This window comes from Crotalus tigris, unplaced genomic scaffold, assembly GCF_016545835.1.
Source record: "Crotalus tigris isolate CLP2741 ecotype Arizona unplaced genomic scaffold, ASM1654583v1 scf7180000018006.973166, whole genome shotgun sequence".
NCBI lineage: Eukaryota > Metazoa > Chordata > Lepidosauria > Squamata > Viperidae > Crotalus > Crotalus tigris.
Window position 1 is genome coordinate 286,495 of NW_024096771.1, and position 27,728 is coordinate 314,222.

Consider the following 27,728-nt stretch of genomic DNA (forward strand, 5'->3'; position numbering starts at 1 on the left):
GTGAATCAGTAGGATTCCATACATATCTATATTGATCCTAAAATAGTATAGCTTTATTTCCTTGATATTTCACTCACGAGGCGGCATTCCTAGGACTCTCATCTTCCTCACGTTCTTCTTCCTCTGCCTCACTACCCTGACTACTGCATGTGATGGACTTCAGAACTGGTATATCCTCTAAACAGGTGTGACCTGCCTCGTCCTCTTCTTCGCTGTCTCTAGCACTCCAGAGATTCTCCCAGCGACTGCAAATACCAATTGTTTGTTCACATGAACTACAGCCACATAATTCAACTTTCAAAATATGTTAGTTCAAGGTCAGTGCCCTGGAATTAAATAATTTTTCCCAGACAGACTTTGCAGTCTCCCTTGAAGGTTCTAGAATATAAAGAATGTATTGTTTCAGATAAAAAAAAAATTAATCAGGCTGTAGAAAATACAGCACTTTAAAACAGAGACTTTAGGGAGAAAAGTAATGAAAATTGCTGATCTGGACCCATACACAAACATCATTTGAAATGATCGGGTGGCTTGTTATTTCTTAGGCACAATAGTAAAACCAATCAATTAATATAGAATTCCAATATTATCACTATAATACTTTCTTGCAAAGTTTTTTCCATAGAATCCCACGTATTGAGCCACTGAAATCAATGGATAAAATAAGTGTATTGGCATAGGATACAGTGAAAAAAATAGGGGAAAGTTCAAATAAACAAACATTTTGCCTCCTAGCTTCTTAAAACTCTTAAGCAGCTTGTCTCTAAAAATATTATTCTTTTTAAGAAGCTCACTCAGATATTCATTTAAATGTTTTTACACATTGTTAGCATGTATAAATAGAACCACTCTATAATTGGATGGATTTGCTACCATATACTATGCAAAACAGATCTAGTTCCTTAAATATTTATCACATCCTCCTTGGGGTATGAGGAGTGGGAAATCAGGATACAGCTTTCTCTGCAAAAGTCTTGTTCATGTTCATAAAATTCCCACCCTGGCAGTAAAATTCTTTTACCAAGAAACCCCCAATTCCTTCTTTGCGTGGTTTTAATGAATTTACTATATAATGATAAGGAATTTGTGATTGTTCTATAAACACTTTTGAACAACATCCATATAGCCCATAAATTATGCAAAAGTAGAAGTTAATAATTAATGAACGTTAATTATTCTGATGCCTTCTACTTTTGTTTATTTTTTGTTAAGCAACACAAAAAAAAAAGCCAGAGTGAAATCAGGAGCAAACATGAGCAACTTAAATCATTCAATTCTTAGAAGCAAAAAATGTGCTATGTTAAGCAATCCAAACTGAGTGAAAGAAAATACGATCTTTCCTATGGCCAAATGTAATATGGAAATATCTTGTTTCTTACATTTAAAAAAAACTTCAGGATTTATTCCCCAAATTAATCACAGATATGTAGAAATATGGCGACTCCTGAAATCTACGGACTAGGTTGCAATTATACTTGTTAAAGATATCAAGAACGCTCTAAATATCTGAAGCTTTTATGTTTTCACTCAAGACACAAACATGTTACCTTGATGGATTCCAAGAAATAGACCAAACTGGAGATAAAGATCCTCCTGGCCGTTCAATTTTGACTTTCTCTTCACCATTTTTATTCCTAATGCTGACAATACCATTGTACAGCCCCAAAGCAAGATACTGTCCATCATTTGTCCAACTGAAAAAAAAAAAAGCACAGTACAATAGGCTAACTATTCCTCAGAGCTAGAGGGAACCAACAGTACAAAATGGAGGATAGTTGGGGAGTGGAGATTTTGCTAAGCAAGAAAGGCCACCCTGCCACTGATCCCATCTGGCCATTTAGTCAGGAAAGGCTGCGTTCAGCTCCCAGAAGCAATGCCCCATTCCTACTTTAACTCCATCACATTTTGTGTGGCACAGCGGCTGTTAAACATAATTATATATCATTTGAAAGCCCAAATTATAAGCGTTGAGCCAAGTAGTTACATACCTACAACAAGTGATCTTATTGCTAACTTTATGCTTGTTGACTGACTTCTGTTCAGGAGACCACAGTCCTTCAAAGCAACAACATCAAAATACAGAAATTAAAAAATGGTTATAACTGTAAGAGCATTCAAAACACAATAACTGCTAAAATAATGTTATTAATGTTCATGTGTATATTCATCTTAATAAGATTACTTTCAATCTGATTGTCCTCTCCAACATCAGTACCCATTCCTGTGCTGCGTAGTAGCATTTCATAAAGTCATTACCCATCGTCTATATAAAAAAAGCACTACAATGGTCTGGGAGGACTGTAGCTCAATGGTAGAGCCTCAAGTGGATTAAATTTAGGCTCAACCTCTGGCATTACCAGTTAAATGAGAACTTAAAAGCTGATACTAAACAAAACTGAACCATATGGACAGATAGTGTGACCTGCTGGAAACCAAGCTGCTACATTTCTTGAGATTTTATACAATCCGCCCTTCACACTAATGAATATTTCCTATCAGGAAAACAAGGAGGAGAATAGCTTCCACCTTTGTATTCAAAATCTGCTCTGGAGTTTGGGAAATATCCAAGCAGATTCTGATGTGTAGAGGGCAAACAAGAGAAAGGAGGGGGAAGCTTTACTCACATATTACATTTCAACTTTGGGCTACCTAAACCAATATTACAGTAATGGCTGCAACTCTTGCTGGATGTCTTCCTTTGCAATATGAAGCATTAGAATTTGATCTTAAGAATTCAGCAATGGGGAATCCATACCAAAATCACTTGAAGAGCAGGATGCAAGTTGATGTGTAACAGGATTATAAGACACACATTGTATAGAATCATTGTGCCTAAAACAAATTAATAAACAGTGAAACAGAGGCATTGGAAGAATGACAAGCTAAATCAATATAGAAAAGTTATGCCAGCTTTTTATAAGTAAAGCTATCAGATATGGGCTGTGGTGGTCTGGATAACAGCACTAAGGGTTTTCTCTTTCTCTTTACTGCCATAGATCTAGATTTCTTTACTGCCATAGATCTAGACTGCAGAAAGAAGGGGGCAATATCCCTTATCTAATTCATTGAAAAAAATGTTATGTTACTGGAAGGATTCACCTGGCTTCTATTTAAACCTTTAGGTGACTAGTAGCCTTGATGGCAATGTAACTGCCTCTGGAGACCCTGGACTTCCTTGTGCAGTTGGTTGGCCTTTGGGAAAACAGACTGCTGGACTAGGTGGATCAGGGATACAACCCAGCATGAAACTACTCATATGCTTATAGAAGATTTGGCAAATGTTTTATATATTTTGTACATTTTGACCCTCTATACTGGGGGTCCCCTCATCCCTACTACCAGGTTGTGGCCCAATGGCAACCAGGCTGCCAAAGCGGCAGGCAAGCGCGCAAAGTTTTATTTGTGTATGCACAGGATTTAGGTTGCGTGTGCGAAACCATTCCCTTCCACTGCAGAAACCACTGAAGCCACTACCACCAGTCCTCAGAACCAAAAAGGTCAGAGACCCCTGCTCTATACTGCATCAGTGAACAGACAGTGAAACTTCATTTTAACAGACCAACCAAGCATATGTTAAATTGCAAACTATGTACTTCTCAGCAATGTACATAATTTGTATAATTGCTGAAAATAATAATACATTTATGCAAATTTAACTGCCTCATCCAACTAGTTTGGATGCAGTGGACTTGTATGTTACTTGAAGTAATGAGCATTTGTCCTAAATTTGGTCTGTTGGATCCAGAAGTCCATCAAATAGATATTTGTAAATTTTACTGTACTTGTAAGAAGGCTCTAGCCAGCTCTATTCATAGATATTATGCTGACAACCTGTTTCAAGCACTCACAACACAGATGCCTTCCAGACATGCTAAAACATGGCTTTGTTGACTGAAAATTATGTATGATGATATTCAAGCTAAATAGAGAGTAATGGTAAAGGATAATAAATATGTTCAACTCATTAACAAGTAATAGGAAAATATTCCTTTTCTCAGAAAAGTAATGGGATACTTCTGAGATGAAACAATTGAGTTGTTAATCAACAAAACTTCAAAACTTCCATTAGTAGCAATGTTTATGATCCGTTTATGATCTGTTTATTTTGTGCACTCCCATGAATGGCCCTTCATGTGGCCTTAATATGTGTAATGCTGTATACACTCAAGTTTTAGTTAGGACAGGAATTTATAATCTTTTCCAAGAGAACCACTTGCACAATCACTGTATCCATTTTTGGGAGGAAGAGGGAAGTAACTCAACTTCTTCCCTTTTACAAAGAATTTAGGGAGTATAGCTTTGTGCTTCTTTCTTCCACTATTTTTGCTTGGGATCATCATCTCTACTTCCAGCAGGAAATTGACTACCTATTCTTCCCATCAGCAAGATTATTAGGTTGAGTAGCAAGTGGTAAAATAAATAAGCCAGGTGCTATTCCTGTCAGTCAACTGACAAGCAGGGAGTCACTTGCTAGTAATGAAGGTAGAAAAAAAAGAGAGGCAGTTATCAAACAAAAAAAGAACATGTGTAGGAGTTATATTCCTATGCTCAAGCTGGTGCTATGCACATTAACCAAGCTCAGGAACTTATCATTTTAGTAATGAAGTGGAAACATATAAAAATCCTTTAAACAGTTGAATCATATATCATAGCACTATTGAGTTAACCACTTTCTGAAATATTGCTTTACAATGAATCACAAATCCCATATTGAATATTTAAACTTCTTCAGATAATTTCTCAATCATGTGAAGGGTGTAAATGTTTATGGGGAGAGGGCCAAGATGTTCTAGGTTGGCTACTGGTCAGCCCTCCATCACCCTCAGTTTCAGACCTGTCTTTTTCAAATAGATTTAGTTCCCTATAAAACTGTTTTCTTCTTTGGGTCAAGATTCCTTCTGTTTATATTAAGAGTAATTCTTAAACACTCATACATTATAATCACTTACGTGTACTTCAGGATACCTTCTAACTTTGAAGTCCAGATTATGACAGTTTTGTCTGCAGCTCCTGATGCAAAACGTTTTCCTACGAAAATTTGTAGAAGCCAATATAAATTAGAATGAACTGTTAATCTAAAACACAGAAATGAACTAAAATTATATATCATTGTCTTAATCTTGCTATAAATGGGACCAGGGATCACCAGTATATTTAAGGTATAGCTTTAATTTACATAATTTTGTAAACACCAGATTTTTTAAATTAGACCAATTGACAACTAATTGTATATTTAATTAGAATTTTTCATTGGAGTACATTTTGTACAAATGTATTAATATGATCTCAAATGCACCTTCTAATGTTGGCAAACACCTGCTATCTGTTTAACAGACTACCAGACCTAAAGACTTCTCGAAAAAGTTTTATTAAATCTTTTTCTCAGTTCATTAAAAAAATCTTTAACATGTGTTGTTGATAACTATCATATATTTTTGTTACTGGACATGCCCAGCATTTCAAGACTGGTTGAGAAAGTAACATTTAAATAATTATGAAAAGCATACAATAACTATTAATGCATACTTTGTTTCTTTTGTATTAGCAGTCAGCAAATTAGTTGTGAAAAACCTTGGCTATGTGCTAAAAAATAAATTTGAGACATCCTGAGTCCCTTGTGCAGAGATTCCCAACTGTCAAAAGCAGACACTGTAGTGAAATATGCTAACAACAATAATTCAATATTGTACTACTTGGAGGTGAAATTATCAACAATATTTTGAACATACCAAAGAACTTACAATTCCTAAGAGATTTTGATCAGGAGTTGATCAATACTTTGCCTCAGTTAACAAGAGATGCTATATAGATCTTGTATTGGTGACATAAAAAAGACAAATGTAATTGTAAAAAATGTAAATAGTGGATTTCATATTACCATCTTTTGCATATGCTACACAATATACTGTATCCTTATGGGCTTTCAAGGGCTGGATTAATGTTCCATCAGATGTATCATACACCTGTACAGATAAAATAACACAGAAGATATAATAGTACAGATGTATAAATGTACTTTAAGACAAACCATTTTAAAACAAAGATAATCTACAGAAAAATGTTCTTAGATCTCCAATTCTATATTGCAAAATTCCAGATGATTCAACGTGACAGCAAAGGTACCATAACAACATAATACACCAAAACATCTACCATGAATATTATAAACAATGGCACCTAAGGTATACATTATGGAACAATAAAACTCATAGTAAGAACATAAAGAGCATATTAATAATTCAATCATTAATCAGAATAATCATACACTAAAATTGCACAATTCACAATTTCACATTCATCTGTTTTATTTTCCAGCATTTTGAAAGGTACAAACTCTATTGGACACCAATACAAAACTTTCAAGTGTAATATGCTCTGGTGGTTAAAACTTGCCAGCAAGCAGAATCCAGATACCATTTCTAGCATCCGAAATCTTCAAAAACAGCCCCATTCAAAGCACATTGCATATGTCCATTTGCCCACCTAGCAGTTGCCATATACCAGGAGGCTTCCCAGTATACAGGCTTACTTCTTGAGAGATACCATCTCCCACCTAAGACATGACACTGGAAACAATCAGAAACCTGAACAAATCAACAATATCTTGCCTGGCTTTTTCATCAGTCCATTTTGTCTCATTCAGATCCTAATAACCTTTAGACATCAGGACAAGACTTCCATATCATGGCCCGGGGTAGCCCAGGGTAGCAATGGAAAAGTCATCAGCGTGTTGAGGACATACATCCTGAACTGACTGTTCACTTGTCTCAATGGCTGCATATAGATGTTCAACAAACAGAAAGGTAATGAAGTCCTGTAGCACCCCATCACCAAATGTTCACTGGGCTGATCTCACCTCTCCTATAACTACTAACTGAACTACCTGCTAAAGAGAACTATTACTATAGAACAATGACTCCAATCTCTAACCCTGGCAAACTGAGAAGAGGGCAATTCCCTCACCCAAATCCCTTCAGAGGTAACCCACTAGCACAATCAATGCCATCTTCATCATACTCTAGGCCTGAATTCATGAGGGGTCCTTGGTGCTCTCTGAGCTTGCTTGTTTTCTTGCAGATGTTTCATTACCCAAACTAGGTAATATCATCAGTGCTAGTCCACTGATGGTGTTACCTAGCTTGGGTAATAAAACATCTGCAAGAAAACAAGCTCAGAGAGCACCAAGGACCCCTCATGTCAACCCTAAGCTACAAATATTCTCCTTTATTAGTGACTGAATTCAGCATCCAAATAATCCACCTTTTCTAAGGTATTTTCTAATGCCTCTCTGCTGCTCTCAAATAAACCACTTCCCCATCTCCCAAGCAAGTTTATAATCCTGGAATTGCTTGGTAATATTTTGTTTAAGTATTAACACAATTTCAAATATATTTTCTAATGTAAATCTCTTTTAGGTCACATATTGTAATTTTTAAAATCCTCATACCAGCAATCTGTTTCCAGATGCAATTATTAGTTGTGTTCCATCAGGCTTAAAGGCAAGATCATAGATACTGTGAAAACAAAGAATGCTGTTAAAAGGCAAATTCTCTTATCTACTTATTTGTTATTTTCATGAGATAAGTCATCAATCTACAAAACAGTTGTATAAAGTATCAATGTGGCATGGTTGGTTTTAGTTTGGGATACTGTGTGGACCCAATAAGTGCCATGGCCAAATTATTATACATACTTTCTGTATATGTATGTACATACGTACAGTTAAATTATTCTTTATTCATTCTGTTTAAGAAAAATGTGGATTAGTATACTTTTTCATTTATTTAGGTATTTATTCCATTTTTCCCCATAAAAACCTTGCGATTGCCAGCTATTATGTAGCAACTTTGAGATCGCATAACAGAAGCCTGGGAGAGGCATATGTTATTATTTAAGTTATAAACAGACAGCAAACCCCCCATGTTCATACACACTGATAAAGTTATCTAATTGGATCACGAAATATCTGCAAGCAAAACAACTAAGCTCAGAGAGGACCACATACTGCACAGTTCAACCCCGAGTTACATATATTCTCTTATTTCATTAATGTCTATGTCATGTAAATTTAATAAATACATTTTATTGGAATTATTTAACATAAGCCCTGACAGAATAGAAAGTTTGGAAAAGGCACATGCGCGAGGTGAAAGAGCACAGGGTAGTAGCGGTCCCTTTCAGAGTCCTGCTAAATGCAACTCTCTTTTTCCCCCGTTATCCTCCCCAGCCCGGTTCCCGAGAGAGGACCGCCTCTTACCACTGCTCGACCTTATCCCTCCAAGTCAACGCAGCTCGCATGTCGTCCCCTTTATGTGCATCGCCCTCGCCGGCACCCAAATCTCACTCTTTTTGTTTGTTTGTTTGTTTGTATTTATTGACGCAGGACGCCAGCCGGCCTCCCAAGGCAACACGCATGCGCATTCCTCTTTAAACGCCCGCGAAGGTTCAAGGAATGCCCCGTGCGCACGCGCAATCACCCCCCCCCCCCAGCGTAGTCCGCGCATGTCTTGAGTTCTTCGCCGAGCCTTTCAGCTGCTGCTTCCAATATCCCGCGGAAGAGAGGAAAGGTGGTGCCGCGAAAAGAGGCGGAGACGATAGCAAAAGTGCGCTTGCGTCATCGGGAGGCGTGGTCAAGCGAAGCTATGGTTTTTGTTTTTCCCTATCCCCTTCTTATGAAAAGATCATTAGACTGGTATTTTCCGGGACGAGGTTGTAAGAGTTTAAAGTGCGCATGCGTTCAGTGAAGACGTATATGACAAGAATTGGCGACTTCTGCGGGTTGTCGGTCATGATGTTAGAACAGGAAGGAAAGGAGCTCTTTGGGATCAGGTAAGGATTTTTCACTGGAGGAAACCGAGGAGAGATGGAATTTATTATTATAGTCATTAGATTGTGCCAGGCTTGGCCTCAGTGATGTCATAAGGTAAGTGTTCTGTCGATTGAGTTTGACAATGATGCGTGTTACATTTCCCCAGCGTACCATGTTATGATGGTGATGGTGGTCTCCGTTTTCTCGGGTCGTTCTCAGGTCCTATTTAATAGATTACTTGTTGCTCTGCGGTGCTCAGTTTGTATTGATAACAGGCAGCACCTAGAAAAGACTGCCTGTTTGTTCTGCAAAGTATCTCTCGATTTCCCGAAGGGTAAGAAGAAAACCGAAGCTGCAGCATAGGAAAAGTGCTCTGTACGGCAGCAAGGGAAAATTAGCAATTGTTTTTATACAAAATATTTTTTCTGCCAGCAGACATACAAAGAATTCAGCTGCATTTTCTATATATTTGAAGATGCAATTTGCTAGAAGATGGAAGCAAAGCTGCTTGCCTTATGAAAGTAGAAATTGCATTACTGTATTAGATGGATCTGACCAAAATTCATAACGCTTAGGAATCAGTCTGCACCTGGTAGAAAGTCACTAAGGTAGTTAGTTAAAATGTTGTACTGGAATAGAGAACACAAATTCAAGTGTCTGCTTGGCCAGGAAGCTCATGGTGCAACTTTAAGCTAGTAATTTGCTTTCAGTTCAACCTTACCAGGATTGTTAAAATGATAGGAGAAACCTTATAATTACCTTGAATTTCTTAGAACAATGTTTTTTCACCCCTGGGAAATTTCCATATCTAAAATTTCAACTCCTAGAATTTTCAACAATGGCCACATTGGCAGAGGGATTTTGGGAGCTGAAGTCCACCCATCCTGGAGACATCCAGGATGGGAAACACTGTCACAGACAAGGAATCAGCGAACACCTAGAGGCAAACAAAGTCATTACTAAAAGCCAACACGGGTTTGTCAAAAACAGATCATGCCAGACAAATCTTATTGCATTCTTTGACCAAGTGACAAACTTAGTGGACCAGAGGAATGCTGTGGATATAATTTACTTGGACTTCAGTAAAGCATTTGACAAAGTAGACCACAACCTACTACTTGAGAAGATAGAAAAATGTGGGTTAGACAGCATCACCATCAGATGGATCCGTGGCTGGCTGACCGGCTGTATTCAGCATGTGGTCCTCAATGGAACCACATCTACATGGAGGGAAGTGTGTAGTGGGGTGCTCCAGGGCTCTGTTCTGGGCCCAGTGCTCTTCAACATCTTCATCAACAATCTGGACAAGGGGATAGATGGGGAACTCATCAAATTTGCAGACGACACCAAGCTGGCAGGAATAGCCAACACTCCAGAAGACAGGCATAGGATACAGGAGGATCTGGACAGACTTGAACACTGGGCGCTATCTAACAAAATGAAATTCAGTGGTAAAAAAAAGTAAGGTTCTACATTTAGGCAAGAAAAACCAAATGTACAGGTATAGTATAGGGGTACCTTGCTCAATAGTAGTAACTGTGAGAGGGATCTCGGAGTCCTAGTGGACAATCATTTAAATATGAGCCAGCAGTGTGCTGCAGCTGCCAAAAAAGCCAACACAGTGCTAGGCTTCATTAACAGAGGGATAGAATCAAGATCACATGAAGTATTAATACCACTTTACAATGCCTTGGTAGGCCACACTTGGAATACTGCATCCAGTTTTGGTCACCACGATGTAAAAAAGATGTTGAGACTCTAGAAAGAGTACAGAGAAGAGCAACAAAGATGATTAGGGGACTGGAGGCTAAAACATATAAGAAACGGTTGGGGGAATTGGGTATGTCTAGTTTAACAAAGAGAAGGATGAGGGGGACATGATAGCAGTGTTCCAATATCTCAGGGGCTGCCATAAAAAAGAGGGAATCAAGCTATTTTCCAAAGCGCCTGAAAGCAGGACAAGAAGCAACGGGTGGAAACTAACCAAAGAGAGAAGCAACCTAGAACTAAGGAGAAACTTCCTGACAGAACAATTAACCAGTGGAACAACCTGCCTCCAGAAGCAGTGAACCCGCCAGCACTGGAAATTTTTAAGAAGAAACTGGACAGCCCTTTGTCCGAAATGGTATAGGGTTTCCTGCCTAAGCAGGAGGTTGCACTAGATAACCTCCAAGGTCCCTTCCAACTTTATCATCATTATCATTATTATAAAACTAGATCAGAATCTCTTATTAGAACTCTTATTAATTTTCTATGACTCCCATTCCAAAACCAAAACACTGACAAATGTTTGGAACTAAAGATATATAGGAGCTTATCTTACATCAGTGAGTACTTTCATTTGAAATGGGGGAAAAATGTACAGTAGAGGAGGATGGTGGAAAGAAATGCAGGGGGAAAAAACATTTTAAATTATGAAAAGTTAAAAAAAGATTCTGTACAAAAGAGTGGCTTACAAAAAATGGTCCTGTTATATTTATTGACAGTGATATAAGTGACACACACACAACCAAGTTACAACCAAAGAGAAAGAATTATTTATAATAGTAGTAGAAGAAAGCTTGAAGCCAACATTGAAAGTCCAGTGAAGTGTAATGGGCAGGAAGGAGCAGTAGCTTTAGAATTTCCAGTCTATCATCAAACACTTCCAGAAGAATGGGAGAATACAATAAAGCAAAGACAAACTGGTAAAACTTCAGGAAAATATATTGTTTGCTGTATCAGGTAATCCCAGTTGCCCCTCTTGCGTTTTTACTTCTGATATAGCCTGTTGCAGTGTTGGGAAAGCATTCAATGATAGGATACTTTTTGCCAAAAACTATGTGTCGTGTGTGTGTGTGTGTAGATCTTTGGTTATTCGGGTTTTCTCCTGTGTAAAATTGGAAGTGTCTTGGCGACATTTCACCCAAGTCCCATTCGTCATCTTCAGGCTGGTGTTTTCAGCTTCGTGCTTCCAATTTTACGTGGGAGAAAACCCAAATAACCAAAGACCTACATACAAACACCCGCGAAAACCTCAGAAAACATATATATATATATATATATATATATATATATATATATATATATATATATATATAGTCTACAGTAACGCTGCTTTAAAAAGTGCTTGTGTTTCAGGAATATTAAGATGTTCCATTCTGTGCTCATAATATATTCGCAAATACACCATTTCCTTTGATTGTTTACAAAATATGCTTAATACCTGATCTACACCATGTTGTTCATCTGGTGAAGTCCAGTCTTTGTAAACTCTGTATATCATCCTCATTAGAGTTGGAAGGCACCTTGGAGATCTTCTAGTCCAAACTTTGCTCAAGCAAGAGACCCTGCTTGATATAATTATTATTATATAATATATAATATGTATTAGTATTCTAAATATAATTATAAAATGTATAATTATGCATTGCACATTTTATCTTTTAATTGTAGTTCTCAAGGCTACTTCCCTGGCATCTTTGTTTGGTAAATGTGGTTATAAATTGTTCTTGTATTACTGTTTCAATTTTTCTTTCCAAATGGTAGTTTATTATGTATGTTATTTTTCCATAATGACTATGATTATTAATAATACTTTATTAAACTTATATACATCCTGACTCACCTGTTCTGGGTGGCTCACAACAATCAAAGAAATTGCAATAAAATCAATACAGCATAAGATAAAAGATGGCAAATGCGATGAAGCTTAGATTGCTTAGATTGTTTTTGTTTACATGTTTTTTACCCAAAATTATGAACTTAATTTATTGATCGGATTGTTTTTCTCTCAATGCTCAAGGACTCAAGTTCAGAACTAAACGTGCTCTTTTGAATTACTTTGAAGAGGACAAAGACATCATTGTTACAGCAGAGGATTTTGATTTTACTATGGCTGTTCAGAGGAATACACGGTTAAGAACCAAGAGATCTTCTACCAGAAATGCAGGGACAGAAATTGAGCTTTGCATTTCTAGGAGTCCAGTTTCACTCCCTGAATTAGGAAATGGTGAAGAAGATTGTAAATCTTCTCTAGAAAGTAACTTGGGGCTTCGATCCAATACTGGAGAACCAGAAATTCCTGCTACCTGTTTGCAGGATGGGCCCAGTACGGGAGATATTTCTAAGGACTGTTTTTTCAAAAGTGATGAAAATGGTACGATTCGAAGAAAGGTTCCAATTAGAAAATGTAAAAAAACTTCTGAAATAAAGAATGTCACTGATGGCCAAAACAAAATACAGAGTCTACCAGTACATAAAAAACAGACAGGATGCAGTAAACGTGCCATATGTAAGAACAAAATGTGTGTACTTAATAGTGATACCAGTGACAACAAAGTATGCCGAAGAAGCTCAAGGAAAAGAAAAATATGTTTTAAGGATGAACTGTTGTTTGAACCAAACACAGAGCAGAATGATAAACAGATTGAACCTTTCTTAGAACACAAAACAAGCACGGAAATATTAAAATATACTGAGAGTTCTTACAGCGGAATTACGACAGCTGCTAAAAAAAACTGCATTTCAGTAACGGAAATGCAAAGAAACGGGATGGCTTCAGAGAGTGCAAGTGAACAGAGTGCTTCCACTATGGATGTTACTGTTTCCCAGATGTGCGGAGAGAAACCTTTTACATCAGCCAAAAGTATGTGTTTATGTATTTATTTTTGAAGAATGTTTACATTACCTCTCCTCCAAGACTTCAATTGATTTACAAATTTAAAAAAAGCCAGTAAAGGTGCTTGCTGCATCTCCAAGGAAAAAGCAGTTGTTCCAAAAGGTGGAGGGATACTTCAGAAAAGGATTAAATTTAGATCCATGTCCCTTTGATCCCTTCTGAGGATGGGACCCTAAACCAGGGGTCCCCAACCCCTGGTCTGTAGACCAGTACCGGGCCGCGACATATCAGCAGCTGAGCCGCACAAACAAACAAAGCCCCATCCACAAATGCAGGCAGCACACAAAACCATGAACCCTCTGGTCCGTGGAAAAACCTCTCTCCACGGAACCGGTCCCTGGTGCCCACTCATCTCTTCAGAATATATAGACTATGCAGATTCCACTTGAGATGATCTGTAAGGTAACCTAGGGACCAACCATGTAGAATGTTATTAGTATTCCATAGTCAGGCTCTTTTATAATATTAATACAATTATTGTAAAGAAAGAAAAGGGATCTTCTTAGTACTTGACTCATGTAGTCCCCCCACTTATGATCAGTCACTTAATTATAATGAACTCCCAAAAATACTTATGATCCAGATTTGAAGTTTCAACAGCCAGGGTTCCTCTGTGGCCACATGATCATATTTTAGGTGCTCGGCAGCCATCCACATTTAAAATATTTTTTGCCAGAAAAAGCTGTTTACTTTCATTTTCTGGCAAAAAATGCCCATTGCAGACACTGAGTTCACTTAACGATATTTCCTTAATAACTATGGATATTTGCTGAATGACCATCTCAAAGAAATATTGTAAAATCAGGTTAGTCATGTGATGACCAACAGGACTTACAATTGTCACTGTGGATTCAGTTATGGTTATATAATACTACCTGTATTCCTTAGAGGTTGGGTATACTTGCATGGAGTGAAAAAAGGGGAAACAATGTAAAACACACACACACACACACACACACACACACACACGCACGCTTAACCTCTCCTTCCTGAAAACCAAATCTGGATAGTCAAAGAGACAATGCTAGTATTGTAGAACGAAAGGATTATTGTATCTTCTGTCCACAAAGAGCATAATTAAAACATTTACATTTTTTTTACTTGCTTTTGTTTTTCATTTTGCTTTTCTGCAATTAGAGAGCCATACTCAAAAAACCCAAGTGGAAAGGCGGAAAACAAGTCCATATTTTTCCAGAAAGTTAATCAAAGAAGGTAAAAATGTTTTATAGGAAAATGCTTTGTGGAAAATTATTTTTTTAAAAAATAATTCTAATAGAATTTGCAATCTGATATTAGTTGTACTTATGTGGAAGCAGATTAAATTATTTTTATACTTGCACAGTAAAATGTAAGCAGAAATAAGTATAAATACCTACAGTTGTCTTTATGGGTAAGTGAATAACGGTAATATTTGGATGCATGACTTATAAACAACAGAATAATTTCAAATGTGTTATACAATATCAGTAGCTGTTCTGTTTCCAATGAAGCTAGAATGAAGGGAGTAATTGTCTGTGTATTAAATCATCCCTCCTGAAGAGATTTGGTCAGAGTTACACTGGTTGGGTTCAGATATAATGGAAAACTATTGTTTCCAACAAGAGCAACCCCCTGGCACATGGCTCTTATTCATGAATTGTAAGAACAGAAGGTTTTGTTATTATTTTAAAGAAACAATCATTCTCTACTAATAAAAAAAATTAAGAACTGTGATTTATGTAAAATTCCAGCTGCTGAATTTGATTGAGGATTAAACCATAGCTTCCGATTGGTCTCATTAAGAAAAACTTAACAGCCATGGTTCTTAATAGTTTCTCTTCACAAGAGAAAAGGGAAGTTTTAACACTGGCAGGCATATTTTGCTTCATGTATTGCCAGTCTAACAAGCATCTAAACAGTATCAGAAGGAAGCTGATTTTTTTATTCATCCGATCTCTCTTTAGAACTTGAAAAAGCAACCCAGACTCTCTTTGCTGCTATAGAAGAAGTAATTGTAGACAATAAAAGTAAATTATGGTCACTTTTTTTTATATGCACGCTTAGCTCCAAGTCCACCAAGAAGGAAAACTTTCAGGAAATGGACTCCACCTCGTTCTCCTTTTAATCTGGTTCAGGAAACTCTGTTTCATGATCCATGGAAACTTCTGATTGCAACCATATTTCTGAACAAAACTTCAGGTAAATAAGGAACTAATCACAACCATTTCTTGAATTCCCATGTATGGAATTGCTTCCCTATGGTTCAGTCCAGTGCTATTGGGACATGTGCAATTCATTTTGCAGAGAAGCTAAAACAAATTTCCCAGGGAGTGCTAATCAGGCTGTAAAGTGCCATGTAAGCGTTTCTGTCCAAATTATGATTTGATGTATTGCTAGTGAATGTGGATTTGCTTTCTAAGAAAATGGCTATCATCCAGCTGGGTAAGGAGAACCAGAAAGAGGATAGTATTGAGCTTAAATTATGCAAAGTAAATTAATGTTACTAAAATAGAAATTCAGTAGTGACACTTGCTAATATCATGCTAGTTTGGTTGAATCAGATAGATAGATAGATAGATAGATAGATAGATAGATAGATAGATAGATAGATAGATAGATAGATATAGATATATCCTTAATATATTATTATTATTATTATTACTATTATTACTATTATATAATATTAAAAACACAAATCCCGGGTATACACATGGAATAGATAAAAAACGATCCTGGTGTGAGAGAGAGATTAAAAATCAGCTGATAAGTGTTATGACCATATTGACAATATAAACCATAGGGCTGCTTACCACAACACTGATTTTCTGCCACTGAAATTACACGTAGGGAACTGAATCCTGTAAATAAGTTGTAATAATATGGCTAAAAACTGTCAACAGGTTTGTTTCAAGTTACTTTTGTGCAGGAAAATCTGTCTTTTGAGAAATTGCAGCCAGCTTTGCAAATTCAGTGCAAATGTTGTTCACAGTTTCTTATTTTTGCCTAGGAAAGATGGCTTTCCCTGTGCTTTGGGAATTTTTTAAGAAATATCCTTCACCAAAGGTAGCAAGACTTGCCAACTGGAAAGAAATGTCAGAATTGCTTAAACCTCTTGGCCTATATGAACTTAGAGCAAAGACCATTGTCAAATTCTCAGGTAATATGGTATCTATAATATTTCATATGTTTCATGTATATTATCTCTTACAATTTTGATACAGTTCTTTAATATATACCAATATTTTTATTTCTTATTGTGGTTAGGAAATCAAAAATGAGGAAAGATTATTTGCCAAAGGCCTCTTAATAATTTCATGACTGAGACATGAAGTGGAAACTTGTTCCATATATTTGAAATCATTACCATTTAGCACCTCTTGTTGTAAATTGTGATTCAAAAAAACATGTATACACAATCTCTATAATCTCTATTCATGAACTTTTTCATGTTTTTTTTATTTCTGTATTGATACTTTTAAAATTCTTTTGTTATTCTTAGAACAGTTTGGAGAGTTTGGCATTGGAATATTTTAGTAATACGGCCTTTTTGAATTTGCCGAGAAATTATTTGGATATAGAAGTGAAGTGCACAAGTCATCTGTGTTACTTGTGACTATTCTATTTTTGTTTAGTTACTGATAAACAAGCTTTATCAAAGTTTTCATTTCTTATAGTCTTTATAAATGAATAATTACTCTTTAAGTCTTATAAGTCCTATTTCATAAACTTAAAACCAGTAGAATTTAGTCCATCTTATGACATCTTTATTTTTTGTTCCTTAGATGAATATTTGGTTAAACAGTGGAAATATCCAATTGAATTACATGGGATTGGAAAATATGGAAATGATTCTTACAGAATCTTCTGTGTAAATGAATGGAAAGAGGTAATAGAGGCTCGTGTGTTTTTATTTCATGAAAATAATTGAGAGCATAATAATTTAAGCAATATTAATATATTAATATTGTTAATATTGCAGCAATCTGTAATCTAGAAATAATGCAAGAATTATAATTACAGCTACATACATGGATCATATGAATTAGAACTGCAGAAAATAACAGGAACTTGTGCTCTTCTACATAGCAATTTTTAAAAAACTATTATAAGACGGGAATATCTTTTTGCCTTTTGCCCTGGTTGTGTCTTAAAAAACAACAATTGTTAGCTCTACAAAGTATTTTTAATATCACAGACTAATAAATAAAACAGAACCCTCCATACTTCTCTTATATTTATCTGAGAGGTTTTGTGCTAATAAACAGTTTTGCTCTAGGATAGAGAGGGATTTTTTTATACTTCAATAAATGCATATGAAATTATAATAAAATGTGCAAAATGGGTTTCAGCCTGTGTATGAAAATACACTGGGTGATATTAGATTACTGATGGCACTGATTAGGTAAAACATGTTCATTTCTCTTTCAGGTACAGCCACAAGACCACAAACTGAACATTTATCATTCCTGGCTGTGGGAAAACCATGAGAAATTAAATATTAATTATTAGCTCTCTATAATCTCTTTGCCTCCCCTTTCTCACTTTTTAAGCTGTTTTTTCTTGATTAACTATAAATATAAATGTTCTTTTTATATGCCTGTTCAGAATTTATTAAATTCTATTATTCTATATACTTTGCTTAAAAGTGATGTTTCTCATTTTCATTCCTTTGATCATGGCAATTTTAAATACTGAAGTTTGTTTAGTGTAATACATCAGAACACAATAATCCAAGGCTCTATACAATTTACAATTTAGCAAGCATCTAGAGATGCAAATTCAGGTTACCTAACCACCCCTCTGAAGAGGTTTCCTTACTGCAGGGGTGTCAAACTGCCAGCCTGCGGTCTGGATGCGTCATGCCAAAACCATGCCCACCCCATTGCCGGCAATGGAAAAGTCGCAATATGTTGCAACAAGTCATGTGACGTTGTGAGTTTGACACCCCTGGTCTACTGAATCCTGGTTGCTGTTTCTCATTCAGATTGGATCAGGGAGATGGTGATGGTAAAAAGAAACCAATCTCAAGGTGTGAATCTAGCTATTGTGACAGCTCCCATCTAAATCTGGTATTATTTATGATAGGTCTGTATCACATGGGCTTTCTGACAGCAAATCATGTTACAAGATAGGAAGCCATGCCGATGAATTTAAAACAGAGTTTTTATTGTGATTAAAATCTGTGGCTTGTGAAAAAAAGCATCACAATTCAATACTGTATGTTTCTGAAGAGGTAGAAGGACTGATAAAATGCCAAATTAATTTTGTCCTTATTTTAGTCTCCTACATAGGTATCAAATCGAGCCTTTTTTTTCATATTTACTACCATTTTGAACAGCAAAATAGTTGCATTCTCTAACTTAATGTTGTATCTTATTTTTAAGTGGGATTTATCATTTCAGCGGTTTAGTTTAACAATATAGGAAAAGCTTAGTTTATGATAAACCTTGATCCAGTCGCTGGTTCACAACGTGTCAACTTATACAATATTGTATCCAGCTATTTTTGCTTGCAAATCATGATTTAAGACAGCATGCAAGCTATCCCGTCCCTGGAACTTGGTATAGAATAGATCAGGGGTCTTCATACTTGGCCCTTTTATGACTTGTGGATGGACTTCAGCTCCCAGAATTCCTCAGCCAACGTGCCTGGCTGAGGAATTCTGGGAGTTGAAGTCCACAAGTCATAAAAGGGCCAAGCGTGAAGACCCCTGGGATAGGTGAACCACGATTAGCGTGATAAGCCACCCCATAAATAGCTATTTCTCTTAAGATCCAGCTGCATATGTCATGAATGGAGGGGTCGTCAACGCATGACACAAGCTAGTATTTACTCGGTTACTGTTATGCCGCTATTAATTCCCCGCCCCAGCCCTGGAAGGGGAGGGACGCGGGAAAGACCGGCACGAAATTGACACGGGCGTCCCCGGGCTTTGAGACACAACGTTCGATCTTTTCCAGCTGCGCCAATCAACTGCAAGCCCGGCCGCCCGGCCGTTGCCTTGGTGTCAGCCAAAACCCATTTTTGCCTTGTGTTCTAATGGCGGTGCGCTAAGCGAGAGTGGGGTGCTATAGTTAGGTCACTTTGTCCCCTCGCAGCTGAGAGGCGACAAAGCGCGGGCGAAGGGAACGAGGATTCTTCCCTCCTGCTTTTTTTTTCTTTTTTCCGATTCCAGAATTGTAGAGAACGGCGGGCTCTTCCTCCTGTCTTCTGCACAGCCCAGTAAACGGCGCCTGTTTTTTTTTTTTTTTTCCCCTGATCCGAAGACGACGAGGGTGAAGTTTCTGCGCTAGACACGTCGCAATGTCGAGCAAAACCGACCAGTTTAGCTGGGTATCTCAAAGCACGAAAAACCGGAGTGAAATTTCAGGGACTAGTTTCATATCGCAATCTCTTTACGAGTCCGTTTCTTCATTTCTCCGGTGCGTAGAATGCAGCAAGGGCACCTCCCGATTTAGAAAGCTCTTTCTCTCTTTAGAAAAGATTTTGTTTTCGCAGGGGTAAATAAATAGGGTTAATCCGGTGTGATTGCAGAAATCGGAACGGTCGCTAGATGGGAGCAAAGAGTTAGAAGGGCTGTGGAGATTCTCAAACATCCCGCACGGGTCCCAGAGATGCTTTTTCAGGAGGCAATTGAATTTGGGGGGGGGGGTTTCCCCCTTGAAAACGTTTCGCTTCTCGTCCAAGTTTTGAAGAAGCTTCTTGGGTGAGAAGCGAAACGTTTTCAAGGACAAAATCAGTCCAGTTGCCTTTTGGAAAAGCCCCTTTGGGACAAAGAGTAAGAAGGTTCTTCCTCTATTTTCTTGGCATTGAATGGCAGGCTTAGAATGAATAGGTTTAAGAGCCAGGGAATTTCTTTAGGAAACCAGCTTGGTTTAGTGGTTAAGGCACAGGGTTAGAAAGTGGGAGAGGGTGCCTTAGCCATGATATCCAGCTGGGTGACATTGGGCCAGTCACTCAGCCCAGCCTACAATGTGGTTGTTGTGGGGAAACTATGAGGAGGAAGGTGTGTTTTTGGTATGTTAGCCTCTTTGAGTTATTTGTAGAAAATAATAAAGGTGGGATACAAATAAATAAAGCCACTTTATCTCCAGTCCACTAGTAAATTTTTTACACAACAGTGTCCCCAAACAGATGCCCTCTGTACATGGGAGATTGTAATTTCAGGCCCTGCCAATCAAGATTGGAAGCATTCTGTTAGCCACAGTTCATATGGCTGGACCCATCAAGTTCAATGCAAGAGCAGGAACTTTCAGAGGTTTCTGTCCCAGACCTACCCGGAGCAACACTTTGAAGTCTACCTGGAAAATTTTAATGCAATCTTTTTGACACTCTTAAGCTTTGTCCTTTCTCATTTGGTCTTTGGGAGGAATATGCAGAAACATCACATCTCATTTTTACCTAAGAAATGAAAGCTGCCTTCTCATAGATAGATTTTATCCCATATCTATAATTTCTGAAGAAATCCTTATCTGTAAATATCTGTTGAGATCTTACGTTGATTATATATATATTTTTCTATCCCCCAAGAAAACAAAAATTAATGTTTACATAAAATATTTCCAGGTGAACCGTTAGGTATGTTTATTTTATTTTTATTGTATCTTATTTTTTTTAAAGAATGATGGATGGATGAGTGTTACTCTGATTCTACCCAAATTCCTTCTTTTCAGTGAAAGCGAAAGTGACTCCATCGTAAATGAAGCGCCTAAAGAATCCCTCTCAGAGGGGATTTTAAGCCATTGCTTTAAACAGTATAAATTCAGAAATGAATATCCCTATTATTCTCTTAAATTGAAACCAAATAGATTTGGCAAGCCTAAATCTAGACGGCGTATTCATATTGCGCCACCTATGGGCAGTGTGATTCCTAGCATTCATAAGCCTCGGCCACCTGTCCCCCGTGAAGCGGAGAAAGTTCAGGAGTTAAGGCCACCTCCAGAGGCCCAGGACAGCATCTCCACTGAGGAGAGGGACCTGCTAAATATGGAAGCTTGGATTAAGGAGCGAAAACAACTGCGTAATCTGTTGGAGAACTGTGTAAATCTGGAGGAATGGTTGACTGAAAAGAAGCCCCTCACTCAACAAGAAGAAAACATCCTGAGAAAAATAAAAGGAGAGAAGGACGCTAAAATTCAAGCCGAGTTGCTGGCTCTCCAAAGTATTAAGGTAAGCATAGTAGGAAATTAGCATGGTGTCATGGTGCAGAACTGATGACCTTCCAGATGTTTCTAAACTGCATTGGCAAGCTAACCCATCCAGCAGGAAGAATGGTATAAGTTGTTCCTCAGCCACATCTAGAAGGCTCCACTTGTGGATTAGAGTTAGGGACTATAATGGGGGAGAGTCAGTTAAAAGTCCTTGTTATCCATGATGTTCCTGAGGATGACTACAAGCCACCTGTACAACCAGTCTTCTTTTCTCAGTCCAGCCTACATCTGAGGGCTGTATTGAGGATCAGGCAAGAAAAACAAGCTCTTTAGAGGAAGGACAGCATAAAAATCTAATATGTAGATAATTACAATGTCCCAGGAACTCAGTCCTCTGGATTGTCATCGTGCCTCAAAATTATACCTCACTTTTCAGGCAGGCTTCATACCAAGCCCAGCAATAAATCTTGTCACTATGGGCACTACATTTTGTATTCAGCAACTTGCTTATAGTAGTAGCACAAAGGCATGGCTATATGAAGAGATGAGAAAGAAGCCATATATGCAAAGAATATCTGTCTATTGTTGAATCCAGAGACCAAGCCCTGTGTATCTGTCTTTTCCAGATTTAAAGCCTTTTCCTCCCATCTTTTTGAGTCAGCAGACTTTGGAAACATTTTGTTCCTAGTCTTGAAAGAGAATATAGTGTATTTGTGTAGACTTGATGTTTATATACAGGTTGTCCTCGAGTTAATGACTGTAAAGGAGACTGGAATTTCTAAATCATGACAACAACAATAATAATAATAATAATAATAGTAGTAGTAGTAGTAGTAGTAGTAGTAGTAGTAGTAGTAGTAGTAGTAGTAAAGTTGGAAGGGACCTTAGAGGTCATCAAGTCCAACCCCCTGCTCAGGCAGGAAACTTTATACCATTTTGGACAAATGGCTGTCCAGTCTCTTCTTAAAAACTTTCAGTGTTGGAGCATTCACCGCTTCTGGAGGCAGGTTGTTCCACTGGTTAATTATTCTAACTGTCAGGAAGTTTCTCCTTAGTTCTAGGTTGCTTCTCTCCTTGATTAGTTTCCATCCGTTGCTTCTTGTCCTGCCTTCAGGCGCTTTGGAAAATAGCTTGACTCCCTCTACTTTGTGGCAGCCCCTGAGATATTGGAACACTGCCATCACGTCCCCCCCTCGTCCTTCTCTTCATTAAACTAGACATACCCATAATCATAAGCCAAGGCACCCACATGGCCAACCTGATTTTATGACCTTTTTTAATGGTTGTAAAATGAATGTTGCAGTATTAAAATATGTCTATTCATTCCTTTGGCCGTTTTTTGCCAGAAACCAGCACAAAAAAATGTAAATTGTTGTTATTTAATTGTGGAACAATGCAACTTGCCATAAAAGCCAGTTGCCAAGCTCCCGGAATGCATGTAATTGTGGGGAGAGGGGGTACTGCCATCAGAACTCTGGAACTTGGTGGTAATTATCATTTGGGGAGGCATCATAATTTTGAACAGTTGCTACGCAAATGTCATTAAACGAGGACTACCTATAGTTGTTCTATCTGCCTAAATTTTATTGGATCCCGTCTTCTGATTTCTTTTGCAGCAAATATAAATACAATTATAAAATTATCTCTTACTCTGTTATTACCAAAGTGCTTGAATTAATGAATTTGACCTGTGAATGCAATTACTGAAGCCACAAAATGAGATAAAAATAGGACATATGTCAGACAAGTTATCTATTTTTTTGTGCCTTCAGTAATATATTCACCAATCTGCTTGTGTTTTGCAATACAAGTGATGGTTGGCTGATCGACTGCACAACTAACCAAGTCTTTGCATTTCTGCTTTGTCAAAATGACGTTGAGCATAATCCTTTAAAATGTTGGATGTCTTTCCGCAGACCGCCCCCAAGAGTGAACCAGTGAAAACTACGCCTCTTATTCGGGCTCCATATCCGCCATCTATTATTACACTACAAAATCTTCTTCATAAGCAAAAACTCAAGCTTGTGGATCTCTTCAAAAAAGCTGACAGGAGCAAGGCAATGAAATTCAAAAGAGTGGATTTCCTTAGAATTATCCAGGAGGTAGGTGGAAAAACCTTACACTCCCTAGTTCTTGATTTTGGTGGCTTTGAGTCACTGTTGACTCCTGCAGACTGCCTGGATAAGTCGCTGAATTTTTCTTGGCAAGATTTTAGAGGCTGATTTGCCAAAATTCCTTCTAGGGTTGAGAGTGACTGGCCAAGCTCAACTTGTTGGATATCAAGGATATCAAGATAAGAGCAGAGTTCACAGTCTTCCATTTCTAGCCTACAGAAGTACCTTAACCACTGCATCACAGTGGCTATCATAATCACTAATTAGATCAGCATAAATGTAGGGATTCTTTCTTGATGCCTTAATAGGGAAAAATTGCACATTGAGTCAGTAAGTGCTTTTATTTAGTCATTAACTTCACTGACAATATATTTTTTTTCTCCATAGATTGTGAGGGGAAGGGGGCATTTTGGCTTAGCATATTGAAGACTCTCCATTGTGATTTATTAAAACGTGTTAAGCTAGATGTGGGAAGCCTATGGGAAACATGGAATTCCCAGCCCTTATTTTGCAGTTCTGAATGCAATTCCACATGATATTGCCTAAATACAACAGTAAAGCCATCAATATTCAGTTATATGATTCTCTCTTTTTTTGGCCATTTCAGAGGTTTAAAAGTTTCATAATGAGTATTGTTGTTGTTCAGTCACTAAGTCATGTCCGACTCTTCATGACCCCATGGACCACAGCACGACAAGCTCCCTTGTCTTCCATTGTCTCCTGGAGTTTGCCCAAATTCTGTTTATTGCATCAATAAGACTAACCATCTCATCTTCTGCTATTCTTTACTTCTTTTGCCTTCAATCTTTCCCAACCTCAGGGTCTTTTCCAACAACTCCTCTGTTCTCATTAGGTGGCCAAAGTATTTGAGCTTCAGCTTCAGTATGTGTCCTTCCAAATCAATCCCAAATCAGGATTGATTTCCTTTAGGATTAATGTAATGAGTATATCAAGACTTAAAACTGGCTTTCAGAAAACAATGTAAACATTTTAAAATGTGATTGCTCAGTTGTCCTCAGTGAACTACAGTTAACTGAATAAATCACAATTAGTTTGGTTTGCATAATGACTCAAAATTATTTATTAATTTTTATCCTGTCTTTTTACTTTATGTAAGGGTAATGTGTTTGTTTGCCGCCCTGAGTTATTTACGAGGGCCATTCGGAAATAAACCTCTGTTTGGTTATCAATGACAGACACTCACAGATACAGAACTTTTATTTTGCACATTAGCAAACTGCAACATTACATTACTTTTCGACATAATTGCCATTCAAATTGAGGCACTTGTCATAACGTCTTACAAGGTTTGAAATTCCTTAGTCGCTCGGCACTATGGGAAGGGTGATCAAAAGCGTCTCAATGGAACCGCTTCAAAAGTTCTTGGGTGCGTCTAGCGGTGTGCGGATGAGTATTATCGTGAACCAGCATGCCCCGATACTTGTTATGAATGGCTTCTCTGAGTTTTCTTAATGTTTCACAGTAGACTTCTGAATTGATGGTTGAATCACACTCCATGAACTTCACTAGCAGTACTCCTTTGGCATCTTCACATTTGGCGGGATTTTCTATGGCACCACTTCCAGTGTGGTGTTGGTTCATGATAATGTTCACCCACACACCACTAGACACACCCAAGAACTTTTGAAGCAGTTCCGTTGGGATGTTTTTGATCACCCCCCACCCATAGCCCAGATTTGATGCCAAGTGATTACTACTAAAGAATTTCAAACCTTATAAGACGTTATGACAAGTGCCTCAATTTAAATGGTGATTATGTCAAAAAATAATGTAACCTAAGAAGACAGAACTCTTGGAATAATTCTTCCAACAGGAATCCTTTATTAAGAGAAAATGGTTGCAGGCATGCTAGACAGGACTTGGGGTTCAAGCTCTTCCATTCAAGGTTGTAAGGGGTTCCCCAGTAGTCCCACCCAATCAACCCCCCTTCCAGTGATAGTTTCAAGTATCACAATTCCACCCCCTTTCTTCTTTCTTCCGTCTGAATGGAGACTTCAGGTAACTACATGAAAGGCAAGTACCCTGCTTTGTTATGATAAGGTTCTCTAGTGCTAACGCTTTGATGTTACAATAAACACACATTCAGCATTCAGCTCTTTGAAGTGTACTGAAGGAAGTGAGGGCCATAAAGCCCCTTTGTTCTCCCCCTTCTCTCCTCTTATGGCAGAATCCAAGAAGGCAGAATTGGGAGTTTCTATATTTGATAATTAAAGATGAAATATAATTGGATTCTGACATCCGGCCCCTCTTAAAAATAAGAGAGATCCACCTGAAAGAAAACACAAGTATAAAATTTAGTCAGGCTTGTTAGGATACTCTGTGTGAAACTTCTTCAATAGCTTCGGGGCTCTGACATGACGTTTATGGACCCACTCATTTTGTGAGGGAGGGAGGTGTTTCCAGGCAACTAGGTACTGAGTTGCTCCATGATATCTCCTAGAGTCAAGGACTTCCTTTATTTCGAAGTGTTGTTCACCCTCCACCATGATTGGAGGTGGTGGGGGGGGGGGATTTTTGGCCGTAGAGGTGACTGATGCTCTCTTTTCAGCAAGCTGCAATGAAAAATTGGGTGTATTTGCCTGAGATTTTTGGGTAATTCTAATTCTACTGTTACTGGATTTATGATTCTTTTAATTGGAAAAGGTCCTATATATTTTGGTCCAAGTTTTTTACAGGGCTGTAGGGACTTTAGGTATTTTGTAGATAAGTACACCATTTCTCCTATAATGAATGGTGTAGGCTCAACCCTTTTTTTATCGGCTTGTGTTTTATATGCCTGCCTAGCTTCATCTAGTGCTTTTCTGACTATTGGCCAGGTGTTTTGTAATTTCTCCATCCATTCTTTCAGCGAGGGGATCGTTGGTTCGTTTGGGGTTAATTCTGGCATGGGGTTGAAACTTTGACCGGTGGCTATTTGAAAAGGAGTGTAACCTGTGCTGGAGTGGACTGCATTATTGTAGGCAACTTCTGCAAAAGGGAGTAAGTCCGCCCACTCGGTCTGCTGGAAACTAAGAAAACATCTTAAATATTGCTTAAGTACGGAGTTCATTTTTTCAGCCCCCATTTCCTTGAGGGTGGTGGCTAGATGTCAGTCCCTGAGTGGTTCCTAAGAGGGATAAAAATTCCTTCCAAAATGCAGACGTAAATTGCACCCCCCTGTCAGAGATGATGCGTTGGGGTGCCCCATGCAATCTGTAAATGTGTTGGATGAAAAGTTTTGCTAAGGCTTTTGCAGTGGGAATCTTTTGGCAAGGGATAAAGTGCACCTGTTTGGAAAACAAGTCCGTGACCGTCCAGACCACAGTATTCCCATTGCTTTCTGGCAATTCCACTATAAAATCCATGGCTATTTCTCTCCAGGGGGCTGAGGGACTTGCCACTGTTTGCAATAGTCCTGGCACTTTCCCTTGCAACCTCTTTGCCGTGGCACATTTTGGACAACTGGCTATATAACTTTCAATGTCCTTTTTCATGGATGGCCACCAAAATTGCCGTTTAATTAAATGTAAAGTTGTTACAAATCCAAAATGCCCTGCTGATTTTGTGTCATGGCAAAGGTGCATGAAAGTTACTCTTTGAGTTGTTGGTATATATAACTTTTCCCCTACCCAAGGCAACCCGTCTCTCATTGTGCACACATTTTTGTTTTTCTGGAACCATTCATCTGTTTCCAAGCTTTTTCTGAATTCAATCCCAGTTTGGCTGTCCAGTTGTGGTTTTATTTTGGCTTGGGTTCTTGTGGTTACTGGTGCTGCCAGTTGTGACTCTGCCATTATTGGTCTAGAGTCTGTGGTTCGTGCGCTGTTATATTGGGGCATGCGAGATAGAGCATCTGCCAGGAAGTTCTTTCTTCCTGGTAAATGTTTGAGCTTAAATTGGAATTGGTGAAAATGCTGGGACCAGCGGGCTTGTTTGGGATTGAGTTTCCTGGAAGTTTTCAGGGCTTCTAAATTTTTGTGATCAGTCCACACCTGGAAGGGGATTTTGTTGCCTTC

The 27,728-nt window shown here is 38.0% G+C and overlaps 3 protein-coding genes across 8 annotated transcripts in view; 2 read left to right on the forward strand and 1 right to left on the reverse strand.

The window, feature by feature from the left end:
• The window catches only part of IFT122 (intraflagellar transport 122), a 71,080-nt gene extending 62,647 nt beyond the window's left edge, over window positions 1-8,433 (reverse strand). For 2 of the 4 annotated variants that reach the window (XM_039346546.1, XM_039346544.1), the window contains exons 1-8: window positions 8,258-8,433; window positions 7,448-7,514; window positions 5,879-5,963; window positions 4,950-5,028; window positions 2,756-2,832; window positions 1,989-2,055; window positions 1,548-1,694; window positions 78-245 (exon numbers count right to left, since the gene is read on the reverse strand). In XM_039346546.1, coding sequence (XP_039202480.1) covers window positions 78-245; window positions 1,548-1,694; window positions 1,989-2,055; window positions 2,756-2,832; window positions 4,950-5,028; window positions 5,879-5,963; window positions 7,448-7,514; window positions 8,258-8,298 — 731 coding nt within the window. In that variant the 5' untranslated portion in view covers window positions 8,299-8,433. The remainder of the gene's footprint in view (window positions 1-77; window positions 246-1,547; window positions 1,695-1,988; window positions 2,056-2,755; window positions 2,833-4,949; window positions 5,029-5,878; window positions 5,964-7,447; window positions 7,515-8,257) is intronic. The other 2 variants (XM_039346548.1, XM_039346547.1) reach the window with 1 other exon arrangement.
• A 109-nt stretch (window positions 8,434-8,542) lies between these two features.
• On the forward strand, window positions 8,543-18,093 carry MBD4 (methyl-CpG binding domain 4, DNA glycosylase). Of its 3 annotated transcripts, none has more exons than XM_039346550.1 (7): window positions 8,543-8,923; window positions 12,594-13,436; window positions 14,607-14,681; window positions 15,513-15,647; window positions 16,456-16,605; window positions 17,231-17,334; window positions 17,877-18,093. In XM_039346550.1, exons 2-7 carry the CDS (start codon window positions 12,683-12,685, stop codon window positions 17,955-17,957), a joined length of 1,299 nt encoding a protein of 432 aa, XP_039202484.1. In that variant the 5' UTR covers window positions 8,543-8,923; window positions 12,594-12,682; the 3' UTR covers window positions 17,958-18,093. The 3 variants fall into 3 exon arrangements, with proteins under 3 accessions (XP_039202484.1, XP_039202483.1, XP_039202485.1); XM_039346549.1 differs by having other exon boundaries at window positions 8,543-8,829; XM_039346551.1 differs by lacking the exon at window positions 14,607-14,681 and having other exon boundaries at window positions 8,543-8,829.
• Window positions 18,094-19,182: 1,089 nt separating this feature from the next.
• Window positions 19,183-24,883, forward strand: LOC120309378. Its single transcript, XM_039346541.1, has 4 exons — window positions 19,183-19,870; window positions 21,122-21,617; window positions 23,515-23,700; window positions 24,830-24,883. Exons 1-4 carry the CDS (start codon window positions 19,752-19,754, stop codon window positions 24,881-24,883), a joined length of 855 nt encoding a protein of 284 aa, XP_039202475.1. The 5' UTR covers window positions 19,183-19,751.
• The last annotated feature ends 2,845 nt before the right edge of the window (window positions 24,884-27,728 follow it).

Bases quoted from the DNA above. Each gene is read 5' to 3' on its own strand.
- MBD4 (XM_039346550.1), top strand. From the start codon at position 12,683: ATGGCTGTTCAGAGGAATACACGGTTAAGAACCAAGAGATCTTCTACC. The intron at 13,437-14,606 runs GTATGTGTTTAT...TTCTGCAATTAG, and splicing joins ACCTTTTACATCAGCCAAAA to AGAGCCATACTCAAAAAACC. The intron at 15,648-16,455 runs GTAAATAAGGAA...ATTTTTGCCTAG, and splicing joins ATTTCTGAACAAAACTTCAG to GAAAGATGGCTTTCCCTGTG.
- LOC120309378 (XM_039346541.1), top strand. From the start codon at position 19,752: ATGTCGAGCAAAACCGACCAGTTTAGCTGGGTATCTCAAAGCACGAAA. The intron at 19,871-21,121 runs GTGCGTAGAATG...CCTTCTTTTCAG, and splicing joins TCCGTTTCTTCATTTCTCCG to TGAAAGCGAAAGTGACTCCA. The intron at 23,701-24,829 runs GTAGGTGGAAAA...ACTTTATGTAAG, and splicing joins TCCTTAGAATTATCCAGGAG to GGTAATGTGTTTGTTTGCCG.